The following is a 25,540-nucleotide window of genomic DNA, read 5'->3' as shown; positions in this document are numbered from 1 at the left end:
GTTATTTTCTGGTGAACGCTGGACACATTACGATTATTTTATAGTGAAAGATTGCCACATTACGATTATTTTATAGTGAAAGATTGCCACATTACGATTATTTTCTGGTGAACGCTGCCCACATTACGATTATTTTCTGGTGCACGCTGGCCACATTACAATTATTTCCTGGTGAACGCTGGCCACATTACGATTATTTCCTGGTGAACGCTGGCCGCATTACGATTATTTCCTGGTGAACGCTGGCCACATTACGATTATTTTTTGGTGAACGCTGGCCACATTACAATTATTTTCTGGTGAACGCTGGCCACATTATGGTTATTTTCTGGTGAATGCTGGCCACATTACGATTATTTTCTGGTGAACGCTGGCCACATTACAATTATTTTCTGGTGAACGCTGGCCACATTATGGTTATTTTCTGGTGAACGCTGGCCACATTATGATTATTTTATAGTGAAAGATTGCCACATTACGATTATTTTCTGGTGAACGCTGGCCACATTACGATTATTTTCTGGTGCACGCTGGCCACATTACGATTATTTTCTGGTGCACGCTGGCCACATTACAATTATTTCCTGGTGAACGCTGGCCACATTATGATTATTTCCTGGTAAAAGCTGGCCACATTACGATTATTTCCTGGTGAACGCTGGCCACATTACGATTATTTTCTGGTGAACGCAGGCCACATTACGATTATTTTCTGGTGCACGCTGGCCACATTACAATTATTTCCTGGTGAACGCTGGCCACATTATGATTATTTCCTGGTAAAAGCTGGCCACATTACGATTATTTCCTGGTGAACGCTGGCCACATTACGATTATTTTCTGGTGAACGCAGGCCACATTACGATTATTTTCTGGTGAACGCTGGCCACATCATGGTTATTTTCTGGTGAACGCTGGCCACATTACGATTATTTTATAGTGAAAGATTGCCACATTACGATTATTTTCTGATGAACGCTGCCCACATTACGATTATTTTATGGTGAATCATTGCTACGTTATGATTATTTTCTGGTGAATCATTTCTGTGTTATGGTTATTTTTTGGTGAAAGATTGCTGCATTACGATTATGTTAAGTGAATCATTGCTGCGTTATGATTATTTTCTGGTGAAAGACTGGCGCATTACTTTTATGGTATGGGGAAACATTGCTGCTTTACGATTATTGTACGGTGAAACATTGCTGTGTTACGATTTTTTTCATCATGGGGCACCACAAGGGGGGGGGCGTAGGTCGGGGGGGGGGGGGGGGGTTGTGGCGCCACAGGTTTTCTCGCCTGGAGTGACAAAATAGCTAGAGATGCCCCTGTATGGGGGCTTTAATAATAGCTTAAACGCTATCATGGACGTGAATTTCCGTGATTACCTCATTAACAAAAAAAATCCGAGTCAAATTCATAAGTCCGTTTCAAATCCGGAAATTAATCACGGAATTTCCAGATTTTTTTTCAATCACGGCCGAATAGTCAAATCCGTGATTGGGGGTATCCGAGCTGCACTGATTATAAGCTATACTGGAAAATCAATTAAATATAAATAATAGAAACCTCCGCATATGTAAAACAACATTTATTTATTATAAATGTCTAAAAATACAGGCTGCTAAAAAGATGTATCACGCTTTCATTAAATTTGGCGCAATCCGCCTGTCAGGTATGAAATAATACTCAGACCTCCAGAGATGCAGGCAGTGCCCCTATTGGTCAATAATCCGAAGGTCCTCCTGGAATCTGTTTCTTTATCCTGAGGTTATGGATGTATTTTCTGGAGTGGCTGGATAATGTTAAGGGCTCTGACATCAGAGACCAGGGTTTGAATCCTGGCTAGACACAGTACCTACTCAGTAAGAAGTCCTTGGGCAATACTTACTAACACTGCAGGGTGTCCCCTTGAGCGCCCTTAGTGGCTGCAGCTCTTGAGTGCTTTGAGTCCAACAAGAGCAATGCTATACAAATGGTAGGATTATTAGATTCTGTGAAGGATTGTTGGAATAATAGCCTCACAGCATAAATTGAGCTACCCTTTTTAAGGAAACATATGACACCCCTTCTGAAGGCTGCTCTCTGAGCGCACTCCTTTCTAGATGCTTACAGTTTTTCTTTTACCCATTCTGTTTATATTGTCACTGTGCTGTTTTATTGATCGTTGAGAGTGTGCTGGATAATTGCGCCTTTAGCGCAGTCCCTGGCAGGATTGCCGTTTTGGGAATTTAATAGCAGGAGCACACTAGCCTCGTACTCAGGTCTTCTGTATAGGGAGGATTCATATCCTTTCTACAAAACAATAACAGCTAATCATTAAATTAATGGTATTATCCTGGCTTAGTAATAAGAGTCAGTGAGTGCAGGCTAGTGACGTGAATTACTCAGTGTATTCTGTAAAGCCTTGTGGAAGATTTCAGCAGTATATACATTAATAACAATAATTATCATCTATGCTGCCTCACTAAGCAACAGTCTGCCAGTGATTGTTTATAGCAGCCTTGGTAGCAGTGAGCATAGAGATGCTCTGAATGTCTGCTGACCCCCTTCCCTCATCCTCTTCTATGCTGTGTCTCTGTCTACGCCCCCCTTTCTCGTCCACATGCCCTGATTGGCCAGGCTGCATCCTAATAATGACTTCATTCAGCCCCCTCCTCTCATGTCTCTGTGAATGAAGAGTCAGCCAGCGATTTCTTTGCAAGTAGAGAAGGGGAGAGCTCCTAACCACGGGATTATCTGTAGCTCACCTGGTGAGCAGGAACTGGATCCTCTACCTTAGCAGGTTGGACCTATTGCTTCTGTAAATGCACCATCTACAAGGGGCATCCCCAGGACTGCTGCATACGGGGGCACTTGTTGGGGAGCATCAGGTGACCGGGGCTTTTATTTCTTCTTATCTGAGGACCCACAAAGGCAGCCAAGACGCCTCGCGCAGTGCTCCGAGTGAAGAATGGGGCGTCCAAGCTCCCGAAGCCCCCATCAGACCCGGGCACCGGCGCCCCGGGCATGTTCATGGAGAGGTCACAGAGCCGGATTAGCCTGTCAGCATCGTTCGAGGCTCTGGCCATCTATTTCCCCTGCATGAACTCTTTCGATGAAGAAGATGGGGGTAAGGATGTCATTAGTATTCTGATTCTTAGGGTCCCAGTGCACATTATGACATTATAAGGTTTGATGTGGTGGTGCCATAGCAGGTGTCATCGCTGCTTGTCTGCCACCGATACTCATAACTATCGTCCATAACATAATGAATGACGGTTATTGACTGTGACGCTGCAAACGCCAGAATTGCTATATTGGTTTAGGGGAACAAGAGATCAATTCGTCAATCAGAGTATCTGAATGAATGGATGACATATATATATATCTCACACACACACACTCACATATTATTGCACAATTACTCACAGAGCGTGTAATTGTGATAATCTAGCAAGTGTTCATCAGATTAGTGAGTGGATGTCGACTGCACAGTATATACTGGCCGCAATCAACTTTGATATATGCCAGATCTTTAAACACTCATAAACAGATAAGATTTACGTTCATGAATATCTGTATTTTATCTATCGTCTAATGAATGCAGAGTAGGAAAGAAGGCTGTTATAATAATCACCTGGTATCTATTGTCATGTACACACATAACACCAGGTAGCTGGAACAAAGACCAGTCCTTCAGTCGCTGTGTGTTGTATTGCTGTGTCTAGTCAGTTGTAAACTTCATATCTGATCCTGTTTTTTTTTTTTTTTTTTTTTTGTTAAACATCCCTTGATTTGAATTCCATTTCTATTAGCTATGATAATGACACTAGAGATTCAGATGTGCTTTAATGTAGGACAATTGATGAGAGCCTGGACCAGCCAGCAGTGACACAATCCTTAGAGGAGATAACCGAGATTAAAATAGCAGCATACCTGTGAATGAGACAGGTAACACTGTTTTTAGGCTTTGTGTTGGACAATACATTTTAAATGATTCATTTTGACATCAGGACCTGCGTATTTCCAGAATCTATGTACAAAGTGATCATACTGAGTAAATAGGTTTTATAGCATTTCTAATTTCTTGGTTTAACATGATGGCTATTCATCTGTTCTATACATATTCTACATGGGTGTCTTATAAAGGCAGAGAGGCCTGAGCAGTTGGTGGTGTATAGGCTACAATGCCTGGCCACAGGCCTTTGCCTAATTTTTAGGAATAACAAATCTACACCCAGTTTTTATTTTAACCGATATTTCCATTACAAAGCACTGATTTTTACTAGGGCAGTGGCACTAACTTTTTACACCATTTAATCCTCCTCTTTATCCTCCCAAATGTAGTTGCCCTGTGTATGTGAGCTTAAAAATCACCAGCCTGATTCAGCAATGTGGGCCCAGCAGCCAGGGGGCGCTGTATTTATTTAGGCTTACTTCCGTCTTCTGCCTCTATAGGTTGCCATACTGTGGGTTGCACTCACGATTAAAGCCTCCTGGTCTGTAAACTAATCTGCAGCCTCTAGTGGCTGGAGGTTAAAAGGGCATAAAAAGCACCATGCACTTGTGGACCTAACTAGTTGCGTATTAGCTTTGTTCACAGGGCAATCCAAATATTTGTATTTCTGGAATTCATGAATAAGCTTTTCAGCCCCATGACCTGAGTTAAGATCTGCAACTATAAGGCAGTAATGTTATGCCTTTTCTCCACCTGTCAGTTGGAGAACATCAGGAATGAGATCCGGTATAGCACCAATTCTAATTAATCCAATCCTCCACCAGATGTGACATGCAAGCAACTGCTGGATAACTAACAACTATATAGGCCTATAGGTGGTTCACACTTCATTTCACTCCAGCATGCTCCTTATTTCTTCAGTCTTTAGTGACCATATGTACTTCTGCACACCAGGTGTCTCTGTCAATCACAGTTTCTTTCAGCTGTTGGATAGGCATGTTCTTAGCTTCACATATGTTGTGAACCCACCTGGTAATGACATCTCTCTCCTTTAGTATCTTGTCCAAACTTGCCATAGCTTTCCTTCCAAGCAGCAAGCGTCCCTTAATCTCATGGCTGCAGTCACCATCTGCAGAGATCTTCGATCCTAGGAAGATCAAACCTGTTACTACCTTTATCCATCTATTTGCAGATGGTTCATTGGAGCAGATGAAATGACTTTAGTTTTCTTGTTAAGCAGTAGACCAGCGTTGGCACTTTCTTGTTTGAAATTCATGTCTAGGCTATTTCACTCTCACTCAGTTTCAGCCATCATCTTATAGATCAGTGGTTGCTGAACAAGCTCTAAAGGTCCCCATCATGTATACAATCTTGATTGTACAATCTTCCCACTTCTATGTAATATGAGGGAATATATCCATTCAAAGTATATTCACTTATCCTTATCACTTATTAATTTATCCTTCCTCTACATAGATTTGGTAAGATTGTACAATCAAGATTCTATCAATAATGGACACCTTTACTGTATTCTCTTCCTAACCGCTAACCCATGACACCTCTAAGGCCTGGTACATACCATGCAATGTTCAATTCAAATCCTATTTCCGATCAAGAAAATATATATACTGTATATATATATCTGGAATCAGATCTGAATATTGATCTGGTGACTCAATTGATTAGGATCTGAAGTGAAAATTGTATGGTGAATACCAGCCTTAAGGGGCCCATACACCTAACGATTTTCCCGCCAATATACAGCAGATTCGATCACTGTGATCGAATCTGCTGTGAAATCGTTGCGCAAATGCCGTCGATTCCCGTCGAGCTGTCCGTGCAGAAGATTTTTCTCGATCGCCGTCGGGTCGGGAATGCGTCGATAGCGGCGTTCGAATGCCCGTCGACCGACGCGATACAGCGGCAATAAATTACCTACTCCGGCTGGCGCGAGTCTCCGCTGTCACCAATGTCTTCTTCTCCACTGGGTTCCGCATTCCGGTCTGGCTGGCTTCACCGTGAAGCCAGCGGCGAAGACGACATAGGTGACAGCGGGGCCTTGCGCCGGCTGGAGCAGGTAATGTATGCGGAGGGAAGGGGGGGGAAGTTGAAGGCAGCGGCAGCACCACCACAGATTGTGATCGATTTCATGCTGAAATTGATTCACAATCTGTTTGCAGTAAAGGCAGCCATACGATCCCTCTCTGATCAGATTCGATCAGAGAGGGATCTATCTGTTGGTCGAATCTGATGGCAAATCGACCAGTGTATGGCCACCTTTAACTTTAAACTTCTGCTTAGCCTCATCCCCTTTAAATTCTTAACATTAATCTAAACTTTTGCCTACACCTAACCCTGCCATAAATGTAAAATAAAATATCCAAATGTGCAGTGCATATTCTGCAGGTAGCTTCATATGCTCAGTGTGGGGCAATAAGTGGCAATTAGTGTCCAACTTTGTGTCAGTAGGACCTTCAAACAGGTTTACGACACTGTTTTAGAACATACTTAACCCCAACTTATGAATGCAACTGTGGGTAACCTCATCCGCTGTTCTGCTGTTCCAGTGCATCAGTAGCCTTAAATTGACCTTAAATTGCACGAAAGCTTAACACTAATTACCCTTACCAAATCGCCTGCACTTGCTATATTTATAAGAATGGAGAGTGCCAGATAGGGCTTGGAAAAGTTCTGATTCCATTTAAGCAGCACCTAAAGCTTTGGGAGCTACCAGAGCAGGATCATCCACAAGGCAACCTAGGCAAGTGCCTGGGCCCTGTGTGTTTCAAGGTGCCCCAATGCCAGCTTCTCTGGACCATCTCCCACTTCAGCTTACCAAAAGGACCATACAAGGCAGCCAAAGTTACTTTCTTGCCTAGGGCCACATTTAATCTTAATCCTTCTCTGGGAGCTACTAAAACCTTTAGCCAGGAACAAGCATGCATGCAGATTAGATGTTTTTGACAATATCACCTACATGCTTGTTTCAGGTGTGTGATTCAGACACTACTGATGCGCGCATGATCAGCAGGACCACCAGGTAACTGGTATTGTTTAAAAGGAAATAAATATGGTAGCCTCTATATCCCCCTCAATTTAGGTTCCCTTTAAAATGCTGATGTGTGAATACCTCTGTCTTTAACCACTTGAGGACCGCAGTGTTAAACCCCCCTAGCGACCAGGCCATTTTTTGATAATTGGGCCACTGCAGCTTTAAGGGCTCGCTGCAGGGCCACACAACTCAGCATACAAGTGATTCCCCCCTCTTTTCTCCCCACCAACAGAGCTCTCTGTTGGGGGGGTCTGATCGATCCCCCCAATGTTTTTTTATTTTTTTTATAAATATTTATTACATTATTTTTTAAATAAATTTAACTATTTTTTTAAATTTATTTTACCACTCTCCCTCCCTCCACCAGCCAATCAGTGTGATCGGCTGTCATAGGCTTCAGCCTATGACAGCGGAACACTGTTGTGAGTGCCAGGTGGAGAGCCGTGTCACACGGCTGTCCTCAGTACAACGCTGCTGTAGAACGCAGCACTGTACAATGCTAATAGATGGCAGTTTCGCCGTCTAACAGTCTCCCGAGCGGCGATCGCCACTGGGAGACTGAAAGCGGAGCAGAGCTCCGTCATTCATGCGGAGATGCGCGTGCATCAGCGTGTGCGATCTCCTGCATTTCCCGCCCGCAGCCATTCACGCCAATCGGCATGGAGCGGTCCTCGGGCTGCCGCCGCGTTCACACCAACTGGCGTGGAACGGTCGGCAAGGGGTTAATACTTTCTCACTAATCGGGTGATTTGACTCAACTGGCTGCATACTTGTTTCAGAGGCGATTCAGATTTCCTGGCACCAAAACATCAGCTTGACATTCCGTCAGTATTCCGTCAATAATACTTAAAGGGAACCTAAACTGAGAAGGATATGGATTTTTCCTTTTGAAACAATACCAGATGCCTGACAGTCCTGCTGATCCTGTGTCTCTAATACTTTTAGCCACAGCCCCTCAACAAGCATACAGATCAGGTGCTGGATTAGCTGCATGCTTGTTTCAGGTGTGTGATTCAGCCGCTACTGCAGCCAAAGAGATCAGCAGGACTGACAAGCAACTGGTATTCATCCCAACCAGTAGCTGACGCCCAGGAGAAATAACAACTTTTTCCAAAGGCCAAGCAAACAATATCTCCCTCAGTGCATACCATTCTCAGTAATGAACATTCCGTACAGATCACCTGGCAGGACTAAAGATGTTTTCACCAGTGATAATATTTAGAATGTAAATCAGGTAGAGGAAAACACTGACTAAATAATCTAAAAATAAATATTTTAAAACATACGCAATTGTATTAATTATGTCATTTTCAATACAGTTGCTCTTTAAGCATTTTTTTAAATAGTAAATAAATATGGAACCCCAGATAGTTCTGTTATTTTAGTTTTGTCATGTAATAGTGTAAAGCTAATGGCTGATACCATCTTTGGGCTTGTTTACACTACAAGAGCTTTTTAAGCGCTTTGATTTTGAAAAGCTCTTGCTAATGCAATGCTTTGGGGGATTTTTACAAAATCTCTCCAGTGAAAACAATCCAATCGCTCCAGTGTGAACACACACAGAGCATTACATTGGCAAGAGCTTTTAAAATCACAAAGCGCTTAAAAAAGCTCTTGTGGTGTAAACAAGCCCTTTGATTGCATTCCAAATTATTATTTTTTTTTAAAAAAACAACGTTGTATGTGGCTATGGGGGGAGGAACTGGAAAATAACACTGCATTCCATTTCCCAATGAAAGGGCAAGACATTCTGAAAGCGTTATGAACACACCGGGACCTTTAAACAAAGCTGGTAATACATTTCTATGGAATTTGTGTCTAAAGATAATGGCTTTGACAGTTTTCTGTAACAGATAGACAGTGGGAGGACTGTAAATAGTAAAATGATTGTGGAGACTCCAGAGGTGCAAAGTAGCATTGGCATGCACATTATACATTTTAGAGTTACCGTATGTCTGACTCACTACAGACAAGTGATGTGATGGGATAATCACTCCCCTTCAGTCAATCTGAAATTTCTCTTATGTTCTCTTATGTTAAAAAAAGAAAATGGTTACAAACCATCATCAGTGCTGCAGTGACTTTGGCTGCACTGTTAGTGTTAGGTGTGTGTGTGTGTGTGTGTGGGGGGGGGGGGGGGGGGGGGGGGGGGGATTGTGTTAGGCATAGGTAGGGGGTAGGTTAGGTTAGTGTTAGGCCTCGTTCACATCTGCTGCGCTGAAAAACGTGTTAAAGCGCATGGTAAAAAACGCATGCGCTTGTGTCCGCATTTCTGTGCGTTGCGCTGCGCTTCTTTAAAGCATGTTTTGCTTACTGTAGCAGCAGCATTTGTCAATAAAACTTTGTTTTTGTATGTAAATGTATTTTTTTCTCCAATTAGGGGTAAAAAACGCATGCGCTTCTATGCGCTTGTACGCGCTTCTATGCGCTAAAAAAGCGGACCCATTCACTTGCATTGCTGTGCGCTTTACAGCTCAACGCACAGAAATGCCTGCAACACTACGTTTCTGTAACGCTGCTCAGCGCAGCGCATAGATGTGAACCAGCTACATTTAGTTACATGGAAAAATCAATACCTTGCTGAACGCACAGGGCAGTGCGCTGTGGAAAGCGCACAGAAACGGCCCTGATGTGAACGAGGCCTTAGGCCTCGTTCACATCATACGCGCTTCCGTGCGGATATGGAAGCGCATATGATGTGCTGAAATGCAGGAACGGCAGAAGGGCATAGACTGCCCTGCTACCATTCACATCTACTGTGCTGCGCAGCAGTACGATGCGCTGGGAAGCGCTTGCGTACTGCTGCCTGCATTTGATCTATGCAGTTAGACATAGATGGGAGTAGGTTAGTGTTAGGCATGGTAGGCGTAGGTTAGTGTTAAGCATGGGTAGGGGTAGGTTAGTGTTAGGCAGGGGTAGGGGTAGGTTTGTGTTAGGCATAGAGAATGATAGTGTGAGGATAGTATAGTAGAATATCGGTAACACAATCGATATTCTAACAATAACTGGTGATAGTAGACTATCTGTAAAATTACCGATATTCTACTATCGGCAATATTCTGTGTGCACGGAAAGCTAACCAAGTTACATGAAATAATGTGTGCCACTAATCCCTGCAACATATAGAGCTGATCTGCAAGGTAGGGTTTAGCATGCAAAAAAGTACATAATGCTTCCCAATGCACAATCGCAGTGCAGTGGTAGCAATGTGCGTTTTCCTGCAACAGTAAAAAAAAGCCGGCCCTGCTGCTTTTTTTTTGCACATTGCGCGCAATTCCCTATTGCCGACAGTCAGCTGTTATCAGCTGTTCTCAGATGGCTGTCGGCCAAGAATACAGATTCATCTGTGGAAAAACACTGCCATTTTTCCGCAGACTCAAGTGTGGCCAGTGACTAAGGAGAGAATATTTTTCAAAACTGGAAGCTAATTAGCAGTGATTAGAGGATATTAGATCTTGCTAAACATTGAACTCTTGCATGGGCAGAAGGAAAACAGAGAAATGCGCCCTGTATGTATTTAGAGAGTTTAGCCTGTCTAATCCCCGTTCATCTTTGACTCATCTCCATCGTAAATTGAACTCTCAGCTGTCTCAGCTCAGGAATCTCCTTTTTGACTGCAGAGCAGCTAATTTGTAAACACAGGATGCTAACACTATGTCTGCTTCCTTGAAAGCAGGAAGTAGACACACTGCAGATGTATAAAAGGATTTGTAGCAGCTGAAATGTTTTTCTTTAACCACCCTGGCGTTCTATTAAGATCGCCAGGGCGGCTGCGGGAGGTTTTTTTCTAAATAAAAAAAAAACTATTTCATGCAGCCAACTGAAAGTTGGCTGCATGAAAGCCCACTAGAGGGCGCTCCGGAGGCGTTCTTCTGATCGCCTCCGGCGACCAAAAGTAACACGGAAGGCCGCAATGAGCGGCCTTCCGTGTTTTGTTTACTTCGTCGCCATGGCGACGAGCGGAGTGACGTCATGGATGTCAGCCGACGTCCTGACGTCAGCCGCCTCCGATCCATCCCTTAGCGCTGGCCGGAACTATTTCTTCCGGCTGCGCAGGGCTCAGGCGGCTGGGGGGACCCGCAGAGCGGCGGCGATCAGGCAGCACACGCGGCTGGCAAAGTTCCGGCTGCGTGTGCTGCACTTTATTTCATCCAAATCGGCCCAGCAGGGCCTGAGCGGCACCCTCTGGCGGTAATGGACGAGCTGAGCTCGTCCATACCGCTAAGGTGGTTAAAGAGACTCTGTAACAAAATTTTCAGCCTTATTTCTTCTATCCTATAAGTTCCTATACCTGTTCTAATGTGGTCTGTCTTACTGCAGCCTTTCCTAGTTGCACGGTGGATGTGTTATCTCTGTTATATAATCTAATCTTCTTTCCTTTGTCAGCTTTGTCGGTCTCAGGCAGGAATGTGCTGCTCTGCTTGTAATAGGATAGAAGTTATACACACCCTCTCCACACCCCCTGCAGGCTCTGTGTGAGTCACAGACTGAGCTCCTCTCAGCCTATCACAAGCTGGTTAGCAGCCATGTCTTTTGTTTGTAAACACTGCCTATTTAAAGGTGCCCATACATGGTACAATTTTTCATTTTTTTTTCGATTAGATCATTTAGTTTGATTATTCCATTAGATCAAATATAAAGATTTTTCCAACATGTCTGAAAGAATTTTTATAGAAAAAAAACGGGATAATCGTTTGTTTTTCTTGATCGAAAAGAAAGATTCTTTTCAACTTTCATTCAATTCGATCGGTTTTGTTGAAAAAACAGGAAATAATCGAACGTTTTTATTGTACTGTTATGGGTACCATAAGATAAATAAAACAAAAAATGCAAGTCATTGCCTGTCCATTTGCTGTCAGTTACTAAGGTTTATGGATAGGAGTAGCTCAGGAGGGAACAGAAGTGCAGGGAGGGCGCAGGCTTTTAGCTTTGGGGAGTTGGACACCAGTGATTGGTGGCAGCAGTAAGTTTACATTCTCCGAATCCTTCAATTTGCACTCCTACATTTCCATGAAATGCAATCATAAAACCTGAGGTTGAATGAAGGCTTGGAATGCGTTCTAGCATCCTATGACTTCACTGGATGCATGCTTTTGTAGGTGAGTGACTCACAAACTACTGCAGATAAAAAAAAATCGCCATGGCAGCCAGACAATCAGCACTTTTTTTTTTTAGAATGAAGTGAGCAATGGCTTCTTTCATTTTCTCTCAGAGCAGGTTTTGGATTAATGTGATTTTTTTATGGGAAGAATAGGCTTTAAAGTGAACTTGAAGGGAAAAAAATGCCCCTAGGGGCTGCTTACCTTGGTAGTGGGATCCACAGGATCCTAAAGAAGCTTTCACCATCCTCCTCAGCAGAGGGGATCCAGCTATGATAAGTCCGCTTGTCGGCACTCCTTTGCAGGCGCACTAACAGCTCTGGCGGAAATAGTAAAGCTTATTCGGGTCCGATCTACTGCGCAGGCACGCGCCATCTGCGCCTTCGCAGTAGAGCTATAATACTACAAGTAGTCTAAGCTCTGCGGTGAACATAGAAAACATAGCAATGTTGCTGGGAAATAAGAGCAAAAAAATAGTACAATAGTAGCCCTAAGTATTTATTTTTGTTTCTTTAAAAAAAAAAAAAAAAAAACTTTAAAGATTAACTGTGCTCAGTGTACTGCTGTCTGTTGGTGCTGACAGCTGATAAATTACCAGGCTCCTGACTCTGGCTGACCTGAAAGAGTTAAATTACCCGCTCTGTCTGGTGTCACACTCACAGGCAGCCTCTGCAGTACTGGACAGGCTGAGCTGTGTGTTATCTCTAATGCCCTCTCTGCCTACCTCCTGTGTTCTCTGTAGAGAGCAATGCTGATCCTGGAGGAGGATGTGGGGGAGGGGTGCACTCAGCTGCCTCTCAGTTTCTATTGGTTGGAGGGAGGCACCAGCTCGCAGGAAGTACACAGAGAAGAGGAAGGAGTGTGAGGCTGATCTTTCTCTCTCTCTGCATGCAGGATCTAAAGCATTTGACAGTCCAGCCATAGTAAAACGGGACTTAAAGAGGAGGGGGCGGGACCTGGGATGATGGGGTGGGTCCCAGGATGGTCCCGCCCAAATCAGGACTGTTGTGCCCTATGCATACGTTGGACTGCTGTTTGTATGGCTTTGGCTTAAGGAAATGAACTGTATTTGAATAAGCTGGACTTTTACTACTGCTATGGACTACAAAGCTGAAGTAAGCTTCCATTTACTTTCCAAGTTATGCTGAAGTAAAGCTGTTTATGTTACTGCTGCAAATAAACAGACTTTTATTTTATACAACTGTGTAATGCGGGGTAGCTGCGACCCCTCTAAACTTCACAATGGGCATAGTCTCAGGTCTGCCTTGTAACATTATCCTAATGCTGTGTCTACAGTACATTCAGTAGCAACTGACCATGCATTTTTATTGTAACGCGTGCATTCTTTACATGCACAATATGTGTTGAGTTATAGCGCGCGTGTTAAGGTCGGTAAAAGTTACACGTGCAGACAGCAGATGTAAATTTTACCCGATGTTACATAAATTACTTAACACGCATTACTTAATTTGTGCACATATAGCCAGCGGCTATTGGGGGCACTTACAAAGTTCCACAGGGGGGCCCAGTGATTTCTAGTTCCGCCACTGCATAAGATAGATATATTTTTGCATCTTTGACTCAATTCTTTGCACCTTCATAATGTGTGTATTCCCTTCGGTGTGTGGTAGACAGCGCTGGGCTTAGAAACATGGAGTCCTGGGACTAGAGGAGTTCACTGCTGGACAGCAATTTTACAAGCTCAGATTCAGAGGCAATTAGAAAATGAGAATGCTAGATGCAGAAATGTATTTAGCAGTGCAGCCAGGTGCAGAAGATGAATGTGTGGAAGAAAATTACAGCCATTCAGCAGGTAAGCTGCGTCTCCAGAGTCAGATTACCAGCAAGGTCCACTTTCGCTGGGGGAGGGTAAGCAATTTCCTCTAGATCAATTTATACAGTTCAAGGATTTTAAAGGTTGTTATTATACAAATACTCAGGATCAGTCGTGAATTGCCCATAAGCGTTAATGCGTTTATAAGGCACTGGCCTTATTGATTTTACCTCTATGAAGAGAACCGATTCTGTAACAACCTCCTATTGGTTGTGCATGCAACTCATTCTGCTCTTTGCTGCTCTGGCCACTCTTAAGCTTTTCCTCTCAGAGTTCTTTCCTAAAGGAAGTCGTTTCTGCTCAGAGTTTTTTTTTTAAAGAAATGCACTCTCCCTCTTACTCCCATTTCTCCCATTTTAACATGGAACATAAATCCGTAACATGGTATATCTTATTTTGGTACTTATCCGTTAGCCGGGCGCATCCGGCAGGTGGCGACAAAACTCCACCAGAGTTACATCTCTCCCTACTATCCATGTCGGCCTGGAGGGGGAATAGTAATTAGCGCCACCTGCCGGATGCGCCCGGCTAACGGATAAGTACCCCTATTTTAAAGAACACCTTATAACGTTTAATTTGATACCTTATTTGGACAGTTTGGCATCTTCTATTGGCTGGTAGCAGAGAAGAAAGCCAAGGTATGGTAAATTGAAAAACAGCTTCCTAGGTGTAATCCGGGCCTGCGTGAGCAAGTTTCGCAATAATAGGTGGTTTTTATGCCTGCCACCCGGTGTCTTACTGTACCTACACACAATGCAATCTTTGGTATTTCAATCGGGCTTATTAGCAATAAAATACTGGCTACTACTAATGCTGCATACACACTTGAGATAAAAATCTCTGGAAAAGGCAAGATCACAGACCAATTTTACCCCATTCCATGTAGTATGAGAGCCATACTCTACACAGTCTATTCTATGGAGCTGCACTCCCCATCAGATAAAATCTTTGCAAGATGCTGCACACAAAGATGCCCTTACACATTCAAAAGATCATTATCTGCAAAAGATCTCTTCCTGCAATAGATCCATTCCTGCAAAATGCATGCATAGTCTATGAGATCTGCAGATCCTCATACACACCTTGTTTAACAGACTTCATCTGCATATCTGGCAATCATCTGCAGATCTGAAAATCCATCCTGGTGGATCTGATCTGCAGATGATATGCAGATGATTGCCTGCTAAACAAGGTGTGTATGATGATCTGCAGATCTCATAGACTATGGATGCATTTTGAAGGAATGGATCTATTGCAGGAAGAGATCTTTTGCAGATAATGATCTTTTGAATGTGTACGGGCATCTGTGTGTGCAGCATCTTGCAAAGATTTTATCTGATGGGGAGTGCAGCTCCATAGAATAGACTGTGAAGGTATGGCTCTCATACTACATGGAATGGGGTATAATTGGTCTGTGATCTTGCCTTTTCCAGAGACTTTTATCTCAAGTGTGTATGCAGCATTACACTCACCCCCAGTCTATTCCATAGGATTCAATTGATTCTCTGTGCAACTTTGCAGGCAATCTGCAAAAAAACTTCAAAGTAATGTGCATGCAATCTGCATGCATTCTGCACAGGGAAGTCTGCAGAAAGGATTGAGCAATTAATAAATATTAAAAAAAATTAAATTAAAAAATTGCACACATTGTAACAGACAGATGCAATGAAATTCCATTGCATCTGTCACTTCCTGGTGCGCTGATCACGCACTTCCGGATTTCGGGTAGGGGGGTTAGAACAGTGTGGGCATGTAGTTTTACATGCCCACTAACTGCCAAACAAAGACTGGGCCAGCCGGGGGGGGGGGGGGGGGGTATAGATGCGCCGCAACCCACCACTGCACATATGATTGCCTTTAACCATTAAATGACACCCTAACTTATTAAAACGTCATGCTTTACCCTATTAACAGCAACATGACGTTTTAATACGTCGCGCGTTCCCCGCCGCCGCTACCACCGTGTGTGCGCCGCTACAGCCGCCAATTCCGCCGGGATCCCGTGCTGAGTGATTGGGGAAGAGGACCGAACAGTCCTCTACCCAATCGCAGTGCCTGGAGTGAATGGACGTGACCGCGAACAGCGGCTACGTCCATTCACAAAAACAGGAAATTGTTACTGTTCAATAAAGTGTAAAAAAAAAAAAAAAAAAAAGAAGTGATCACTTGCTATAACGAAGTGTTCACTAGCGCCATCTTGTGGCCAAAAAGTATATTACACATACAAAATACAGACATACACAATTACATACACATCATTAATAAAACTACACTTACAACCCTCCCACCCAAAAAAAAAACACTTGTAAAAAAAATTCAGCTTAAAATAAATAAATAAATAAATAGTTTCCTTATGGACTCAGCTTTTTTTAATCTATATTTTAGGGGGGAAAATTAATTTTAATTTATTACATTGGGGCTGGTAATTATGGCCAGAACAAAAAAAAACAAAACAGAAAAATAACACCTATATTTCAAAATAATATATTGTCGCCATACATTGTGATAGGAACATAATTTAAATGGTTTAATAATCGGGACAACTGGGTAAATAATATGTGTTTGTTTTATCCAAAGGAGAATGTTTAATTTTAAAACTATGATGGGTAAAACCTGAGAAATAATAATTTTCTTTTTTTTTTGTTTTTTTCTCATTAAAACACATTTAGAATAAAAATTTTCTTAGCAAAATGTACTACTCACAGAAAGCCTAATTGGTGGCGAAAAAAACGAGGTATAGATCATTTTCTTGTGATAAGTAGTAATAAAGTTATTAGGGAATAAAAGGGAGGAGCACTGACAAGTGAAAATTGCTCTGGTCCGTTAGAGTAAAAACCCTTGGGGGTGAACTGGTTAAACTTTGTTCTCATCCCTTAAATTGATAGCAAGAAGTTTTGAGTTAGTAACATACCATTTATTGGCTAACTTAAAAGAATAAGCGTAAGCAAGCTTTCGGGTGTGTAGCCTTCATCAGACAGGATTTAAAGAGAATCTGTACTCTAATATTCTTACACTAAAAAGCATACCATTCTATTCCTTATTTTCTCCTGTGCCACTCTCTGCTGCAATCCTGGCTTGTAATTAACAGTTTTAGGCAATGTTTACAAACAAACTAACCAGCTTCTAATAGGCTCAGCTAAGCATAGTGTGTGAGTATGCAGGGGGCCTGCAGAGGGTGTGTATCGCTTCTACCAATCACAAGCAGCCCTGCACATTCCACACAATCAAAGCCTTAGCCCGACAAACAGGGCAGAGGAAAGATACATTGATTTATTACAGAGACAGTGTAATTAGGAAGAGCTGCAGTAAGCCCCAGCACATTAGAACAGGCATAGGAACTCATAGGATAGAAGAACTAAGGCTGAAAAAATTGTTACAGAGTCTCTTTAAAGCGTAACTGTAGATACAGTTTAAACACACTGTTTCACTTACCTGGGGCTTCTGCAAGCCCCCAGCAGCCGTCCTGTTCCGCGCAGGTCCTCCACGAGCCTCCGCTCTCCCGCCGCTGTTCCTCAACTTGTAAGTCGAGGCCAGTGCAGCCCTGCCACACGTATCTTTTCTTCGCGTTCCCCGCTGCAATAGCGCTATTGCAGACGACTGCGAAGAAAGGATACGCGTGGCCAGAGCCGTGCGGGTGCAGTGGCCCGGCAGTGAAACCGAAAGTAGCTGGCGGCGGGAGAACGGAGGCTCGTGGAGGACCGGTGCGGGACAGGATGGCTGCTGGGGGCTTGCAGTCCCCAGGTTAGTGAAACAGTGTGTTTAAACTGTATCTACAGTTCCGCTTGAAGTTTGACGGCTAAACTTACGAAAAGCTTACTTTTATTCTTTTAAGTTAACCAATAAATGGTATCATCCTGACTCAAAAGTTTTTGATCTTACCGATGGCTAGCATCGTACTATTAATACTCTACTGCTACCCTTAAATTGATATACTGTATTTCTTCTTTTCAAATGTTAATATGCTGGAAAATGAATCAGGATAGAAAGGACCAGAGTAGTTTGAATTATAAAACAACATTTTCTTATGAAATCTTTATGGTATGTGTAACTAGGGGTGTGCTGGGGGAGTGGTTAGGGGCGTGGCTTAAATGTCCCTCTTTCTTATCTCAAAACATTTGGGAGTGAAGCGCATTTTTACCTGAAATTATCATGAATGATCATTTTGGGGCAAGGACAATCTAAGGAGTAGCTTTATATGTCTGTGGTCTGTAGACCAAATCTGATCATGCTTCCTCCATATCCATTCATTATCCTGTCTGTGCACACATACCAGGGTTGGATAAATACCAGGGTTGGATAAATACTGAAGATATTGAATACTATGAGTGTACAGTAAACTCTCATACTACGTGAAGGTGGTAAAACTGGTCAGTGATTGGCCAATCAACTAAAGGTGTGTACTAGATTTTAGTTAAGTGAAAGGAAGTGGTTTACAATAGGGGAGGTTCGACATCTGGAAGGGCTTTATGTTAGGGCAGAGAGGTTAGTATTAGACGTGTAGCCAAGCCTGGTGCACACAACCAATTTTGATTGGCCAAGCCATGCAGTGTGAGAGCCAACAGATTTTGAATACTATGAATATTGTACATATCTACATATTGTGTAGGGAAACTCTCATACTACCTGGAAGGCCAATCAAAATTGGATGTGTGTAGTCTTTTTTTAGAAAGAGGAGAATGGATTAATTATCAATAGCCGAGTGACAGAGGAAGCATCCAATAAATAGACAAATGAACACCTTTGAACAAAAAGTTCCAGAGGTGCAGAACACAGGCATTCAGAGCAGCTTCATGACAGAAGCTCTGTGTTTGGTTGGTGGTGATCACAACATAAGCACATGAATAAAAAATATGTGTGGATAAAAGAGGGTCTGGCATTGTACGTATGGAACACATTTAGGGCTGGTGCACACCAAGAGTGGTTCTGTATGTTTTAAAAGTGTGTTTTAAAACACTTTTGGCGGGAAAAACGCTTGACTAATGTTAGTCAATGGGCTGGTGCACACCAGAGCGACTCATTTTCCCCCCCAAACGGAAACTCGGGTCCTGCAGCATTTTTGAGATTTCTGAGGCGTTTCTGCCTCAATTTAAAGTAAAGGAAAGTGGAAAACTGCTCTGAAAAACACTAGATCAGAACAGTTTTCCAGGCGTTTTTGTTACAGTAGCTGTTCAGTTACAGCTGTACTGTAACAAAATATAAAATTTGGTACACAAAAATGCTCCAAAATCGCTAGGCATGTTTAGAAAATTGCTCTAAACATGCCTAGAATTGCTCTGAAAAACAGCTTCAAAAACCGCTAGCGTTTGCGGATCCGTTAGCGGTTTTTGGTGTGCACTGGCCCTTAGAAGGTGTGTTTTTAATTTTACAATAAATAAACATACAAAAATAATCTGCGGAAATAGATTTATGCATATTTACAGTATGTGGGCCAAACCCAGTGTTGTTCAGAATTAATTAACCCATATTGTGTAGAACTCCCACGTGTTCTGTATCTCTGGAATCAGAAGAAACGGGAGAATATGCTTCAACTTGCATCTGGGCTAAATATGGTTCTGTTGTGATCTTGTAAGAATAATTAAAGAAAACTTTGATTTTTTTTTTTTTTATAACAGATTTATGCTAGCAGTTGAAATGAAGTCCTATGGCAGTGTTTGTTCTGGTCACCAAGGAGTTACCTATTATTATTATTAGTCATAAGGGGTTAAATATAGATGTCCACAGCTGACATTTACTTGTAACAATTAGTAACATTGGTGGCATAAACACAGAAATTAATCAAGTTCTGTTGAGAGATTTTTTTTAAATCCAATTCATTCTCTATAAAAAAAAGTAGGTACTTATCCGTTAGCCGGGCGCATCCGGCAGGTGGCGACAAAACTCCACCAGAGTTACATCTTTCCCTACTATCCATGGCGGCCTGGAGGGGGAATAGTAATTAGCGCCACCTGCCGGATGCGCCCGGCTAACGGATAAGTACCAAAAAGTATAATGTATTCCTAAATTTAGATATTTGAGTGCCAGTGACTGATTTATCAAGAGGAGCAAACGCGGTACAATTCACAAGTGCAGCCAATCTAGTTTCATCTGTTAATCAAAACAAGGCCTCTAATTTGTTGCTGGACTGCTGCTCTGCATATGCTGCAGATTTCTGTGTACCTGTCCTGATAAATAAGCTTTGCAGTGTTCTGCAGTGACTGGGAATTGTGTCTGTGTAATGTCAGCTTCAGAAGATCATTGAGTTCTCTGCAGAAATGTCATTGTATTGTGACATACACAGGTTGAGATGCCTCACGCTGCTTCAGAGGTATAATGGCTATTGGCTGTGGTATTGTGGTATCCGTAGGGTGAACATATGTCAATTACTCAGACAATTCTTCCTTGTGGAGAACAGCGAGTCTATGGAAGCATGTGGCTGTGAAGACCTCGCTGAACTTCTATTATATAAATGTTGCAGTCTGGCAGGCGTAGCTTTTGTGTGAGGCCATTGCCAGAAAAAATACGTCAAGAAGATAAAATACATCATGCACTGCATCAGCACAAGATGGTTGTAGGGGGAATATGGAGGCTGCCATTTAATGCCTGGTCAATGAGATGCAGAGAATTCTACTTGCCTGCAAATTTCACTCAAATTGTATGCAGGGTGAGGGCCCTTTTCCACGGGTGGCAGAACTGTGCACTCAGCGAGCAGTTACCAGGCAGCAGCGAGCAGTTACCAGGCAGCAGCAAGCAGTTACCAGGCAGCAGCAAGCAGTTACCAGGCAGCAGCAAGCAGTTACCAGGCAGCAGCAAGCAGTTGTGATAGTTCAATAGTCTTTCCACTACCTACCAACTGCTTGTGGAAAAGGGCCCTTAGAGAGAGAAAAAAAAACCACTGTCAGGGATTCTACTGCTTCCCTCCCATAAGGCCACATGCATAGCGGTTGTGCTGCGTTCGCTCTGACAGCAGGAACGCAATGCAACAGATCTGGAAAGCAGTGAAGCACACAGTCAATGAAAAGTATGCTTCACTCTTACTGTTAATGCATGCGTTTAGCAGTAATACAGTGCATGCAACTGTGCTACGATGCCGCAAACCCATTAAACCGCAACGCTCCTGTTGCACTGTGACTGTCACATAGTTGTCGATGCCGCAAACCCATTAAACCACAACGGTTCCGCCGCATTGTGACTGTCGCATAGGTGGCGATGGCAGTAAACCATTAAACAAAAATGCTCCCAACGCACTGTGACTGTTGCATAGGTGGTGCATTTCAGTGCGGTAAGTCACGGTTGTCACACTGCACCGCAACGCAAGACGGTGAACATGACCTGATAGAAAAAATATTGAAATTGCTCCTAAATAGCTGAGCAAAGAGCCAAGGTGGACAGTAACCAATCAACAATTATTCTAGCAGGTTAGTCTGGCAAACTAGTGGTAACTTTTTTTTTTTTTTTTTACAGTTACATGAAGTAAGTCTATTTGAGTTGGAAATAAAATGCAAGCTGCTGTTGTTGAGCAGAACATGATTTTCTCCCATACATACTGACTGTCAGTTCCAGTGTGCTTATAGCATAGATCAGAGATGATTGCATGCCAACTGAATATAGGAACCGAAATTAAGATCTCATTTGAATATCCTATAATGAGATGCCTGTAAAACATACATGAATATGCAATGGCTCATGAGTTTGTATTTGCATCCAGGCTGGTAGAAGATCCGATAATGTATTCATTTGATATACAGAGCTGCCTAGTTGTCAGCCAGTATCCCACTGTATGGAAGATATACAGAACCTGTACATTTCACGCAGTGTGCTTTGTCTTAATTGTTATTAATGAAATATGCTTACATTATATCTCTATATTATGGAATATTTTCAGTATATACCAGTACTATTTTATCAGTTTTTTTTTTTGTTTTTATATTGACAAGGGCATATCTCGTTCTGTATGCACAGTATAAGCTGTTATTCTGTGCTTATGCTGATAGTAAACTAGCTACTGTGTGTGTAGATTCCTGTTTGAAACATGTGCTTCTGCACCTTCTCATTGCTTCTGCAGTCTTCCGTTTTCTCTGCACTGTTCCCAGTATTATTCTACAGTATTAGCTCTCTGTTGGTCCTGTGCTCATAATAATCACTTCTATAGATACTTTGCATAGTGGTAATCATTAACAAACTGCTCCCCATCCTCTTCTTGCACCTCTGACACTGTAGTTGCCATGGGCAGGTTTTGGTGCGCCGTATCAATTGTTATGTATAGAGTGCTAAGGGGGCCCCATTGTAAAACTTGCATTGTGGCCCACACCAGTGACTGTTCCTTATCATCCATGTGCACATCTTATCTGGTAACAGCGCAAAACTGTGCTGGAGATTTGGGCACTGCTGGGCGCTGCCATAGGCCGTAATGTGACTAACGTCTGTAGCAGCGCTCAGACAGTAATTTGAGCGCTGTGAAAAGACGGAGTCCAAGTTTTTCTTAATACAGTGTCATTCTGTCGCCAGCAATAGACTAATTATGTCTTTCCCCTGAGTCCATGCGACCTGGATGGGGAATAACTAACGACGCCAGGACTTATGCAGGAGCAGGATGAGCTGTTATTCAGCTTCACCCTGCACCCCAATTTTCCAGCTCACTTTTTGTATGTACGCTCTTATCCTTATAATACAAGAAAAAGACAAAGTAGCAGTGTTGCCAACTCATCCCTTTAATTACTGACACATCTAAGTTATACAGGTTCTGGGGCTATTTGCACATAATCAGTGCCTTAACTGCATCTACCTAGCCACAAAACCTGTATAATTCATATGTGTCAGTAATTAAAGGGATGAGTTGGCAACACTGCAAAGTAGGTCCAACATTTCCACACCATGACCAGACCAAGATAACACCAGAAGGTTTATTATTCCATCATAAAACAGTTAAAAAGAAAGTGCAAGTGTAAGGCTGGGTGCACACATAACAGAAATGCTAGCATTGCAGAAAGCGCTGCGTTTTTAGCGCTAATGGAAGTCTATGGGCCGCAGGAGAAAATGCATATAAAACTACATATGCGTTTTCTTTGCATTTTCAAACCTGCGTTTTTAAAGACGCTGATTTTGTTGCATAATATTCAGACGCATCAAAAACGCACATAATGAAAGGCAATGGGAACGCAATGGTATGCGTTTTTCATGCGTTTGCCATGTGTTTTTATATGCATTTTTTTCTCAAATAATTTTTTATCTCTTGAGGACCATGGTGTTAAACCCCCCAAGTGACCAGGCTATTTTTTGTTTAATTGGCCACTGCAGCTTTAAGGATAAGCTGCAGGGCCGTACAACTCTGCACACAAGTGATTTCCCCCCCCCCCCCCCCTTTTCTCCCCGCCAACAGAGCTCTCTGTTGGTGGGGTCTGATCGTCCCCCCTGTGTTTATTTTTTTTTTAAATAAATATTTATTTGTGTTTTTTTTTAAATATTTTTTACAATTTTTTTAACTAAATCCCCTCCCTCCCCCTAGCCGGCCAATCACGGCGATCGGCTGTCATAGACTTCTGTCTATGAGAGCCGATCGCTCTCTTGTCCCCCAGGGGGACATCCGTGTCACACGGCTGTCCCCAGTACAGGGCTGCTGCTGATCGCAGCGGTGTACAAGTAAACACACGGCGCAGCCTGCGCGCGATCTCCTGCTAAACAGAGCCCCAGGACTTTACGGCAGTTAGCGTTAGGTGGTCCTGGGGCTGCCGCCGCGGCCACGCCCATCGGCGTGACGCGGTCGGCAAAAGCTTAATACTGTATTTCCGCTTCCTGTTGTCTTCCTAGTGATTTGCATAAATGGAAATATAAAAACACAGGAAAAATGCAAACGCATTAACACATTGCAAACGCATCAAAAACGCACACAACATTAACATAAAACATGACATAAAACGCAGCCTTTCACGTTATGTTACGTCACGTGTGCACCCAGCCAAAATGAAATAATTACTAAAAGTGTGCCGTGCAAAAAACAGCAGCAATGAAATACAACCATACTGCAGAGGCTAAAAGGGACATCCTTATTGGTTGGGATCTTCTTCCTGCCAGGCATAAAAATCCGGTTCTGTGATTGACGTCTGCACTCAAGATTGCTGGCCGCCCATCTCCTTGTTACAGTGACACTGCAAACACATTTCACGCATGTTAAAAATAAAGAAGACTGGATAGACTAAATGCTATTTAGAGACAATAAAACCCACATTATGTCTTGGCATAGTTTTCCTCCTGTGTTCAATACGAAAAAGGGAGGACGGTTGCCAGCAATCAGTTGGTATTTAATTCCTCAGCGTAATCAGCTGCCTCATTTGTCACAAACATTCCATCTGTACATAGGTTACCTTTCAGCTTTGGTGCTATTAAAGTAGAACTGCAGACACCCACTACAGATAAGGGTAGGAAAGGTGATGTTCACCTCCTGATGGATTGCTATGCTCTCCTCTGGCCGCTGCAATTGGTGAAGGAGCCGCAGTCCATTTGCAAGATGGCCACCATTCCCTTCCATCACTCAGCGTCTTGGTGAGGTATGGATTTGATATATAAGGCTGCTAGCACCTTACTAGTTTTGAGACTGGGAGGAGCAAGATGGACAGACATTGCTGGATGGAGCCATTCACCACCACTGTACTTCGGGGGAGGAAGATAGGAGCCCTAAGGGCCCTTTTCCACCAGCGCGTTTGCGCTGGCTGAATCGCAAAAACGCAAACCGCTAGCGATTTTACAATCGCTACGGTTTGCTTTTTAACATAGGAATCGCGGTAGGTCATTTCCACTACCGCGATTCGTTTTTGTCGGGAACGCGAACGCGCGGCGGAGCGATATTTGCCGCGATTTTGCTATGCAGTGCATAGCATAGCAAAATCGCGGCCGCGAACGTCGGGGAATCGCCGCTAATTGCGATTCAGCAATCGCTAGCATTCAGCGTGAACGCTAGCGATTGCTAGTGGAAAAGGGCCCTAAGAGCTCGTTCACCCTGTGAGTTGCAGTGAGTTTTGACTCCCTGCACATAGTGTGCGTTTTACTTGGTGACATAGAAGTTCCTTAGACTTTCATTTTATCATTTACACTACAACAGTGAGTTGCTGTGCAGTGCATTTCAACTCGTCGGTAGTTAAAACTCATGGAAATGCGCGGAAATGCACAACTCACAAAATGTTTATTTTTATTTTATTTTATTTTAATGTAGATGTAGTTTTACTTTTTGGCCACAAGATGGCTTTGTTTACATGACATAGGTTTGTTTACATGATGTCACTCTAAGCATAACATGTACGCTTAAGGGGACGTAGGTGACAGAAAAAGCGAGGCTTCCGAGAGAAGCAGTCACTTTTTCTGTGGGGAGAGGAATCAGTGATCGGGCACCATGGCCAGATTCAGTGATTCCTGGTCTAACGATCCATGGCCGGGAGCGCGCGTGCACGTGTGCGATCGGCCGCGGGAGCGCACATGGCCTACTGGACGTAGCTACTACATCCATAAAGCTTAAATGATTATCAGAGTAGCATAGCGAGCGCTACAAACCCGCAGGGGCTCAGGGCAGGACGAGTGGAGCTCTCCTCATTGCCAATTAGCAGGCATAAGTTCATAGTGCTTGCTACTCTGATATGGCGTGTTAACTT

At 43.0% G+C, this 25,540-nt stretch overlaps 1 protein-coding gene across 1 annotated transcript in view; it reads left to right on the top strand.

Annotated features, from left to right (window-relative positions):
• Positions 1–2,714: 2,714 nt before the first annotated feature.
• The window catches only part of RIMS4 (regulating synaptic membrane exocytosis 4), a 266,686-nt gene continuing 243,860 nt past the window's right edge, over positions 2,715–25,540 (top strand). The window contains exon 1 of the mRNA XM_068264096.1: positions 2,715–3,112. Within this exon, the coding sequence (XP_068120197.1) occupies positions 3,010–3,112 (103 nt within the window). The 5' untranslated portion in view covers positions 2,715–3,009. The remainder of the gene's footprint in view (positions 3,113–25,540) is intronic.

This window comes from Hyperolius riggenbachi, chromosome 12 (genome assembly GCF_040937935.1).
Source record: "Hyperolius riggenbachi isolate aHypRig1 chromosome 12, aHypRig1.pri, whole genome shotgun sequence".
Taxonomy (NCBI): domain Eukaryota; kingdom Metazoa; phylum Chordata; class Amphibia; order Anura; family Hyperoliidae; genus Hyperolius; species Hyperolius riggenbachi.
The sequence above is the reverse complement of the archived record's forward strand: the minus strand, read 5'-3'. Positions and strand labels throughout refer to the sequence as shown.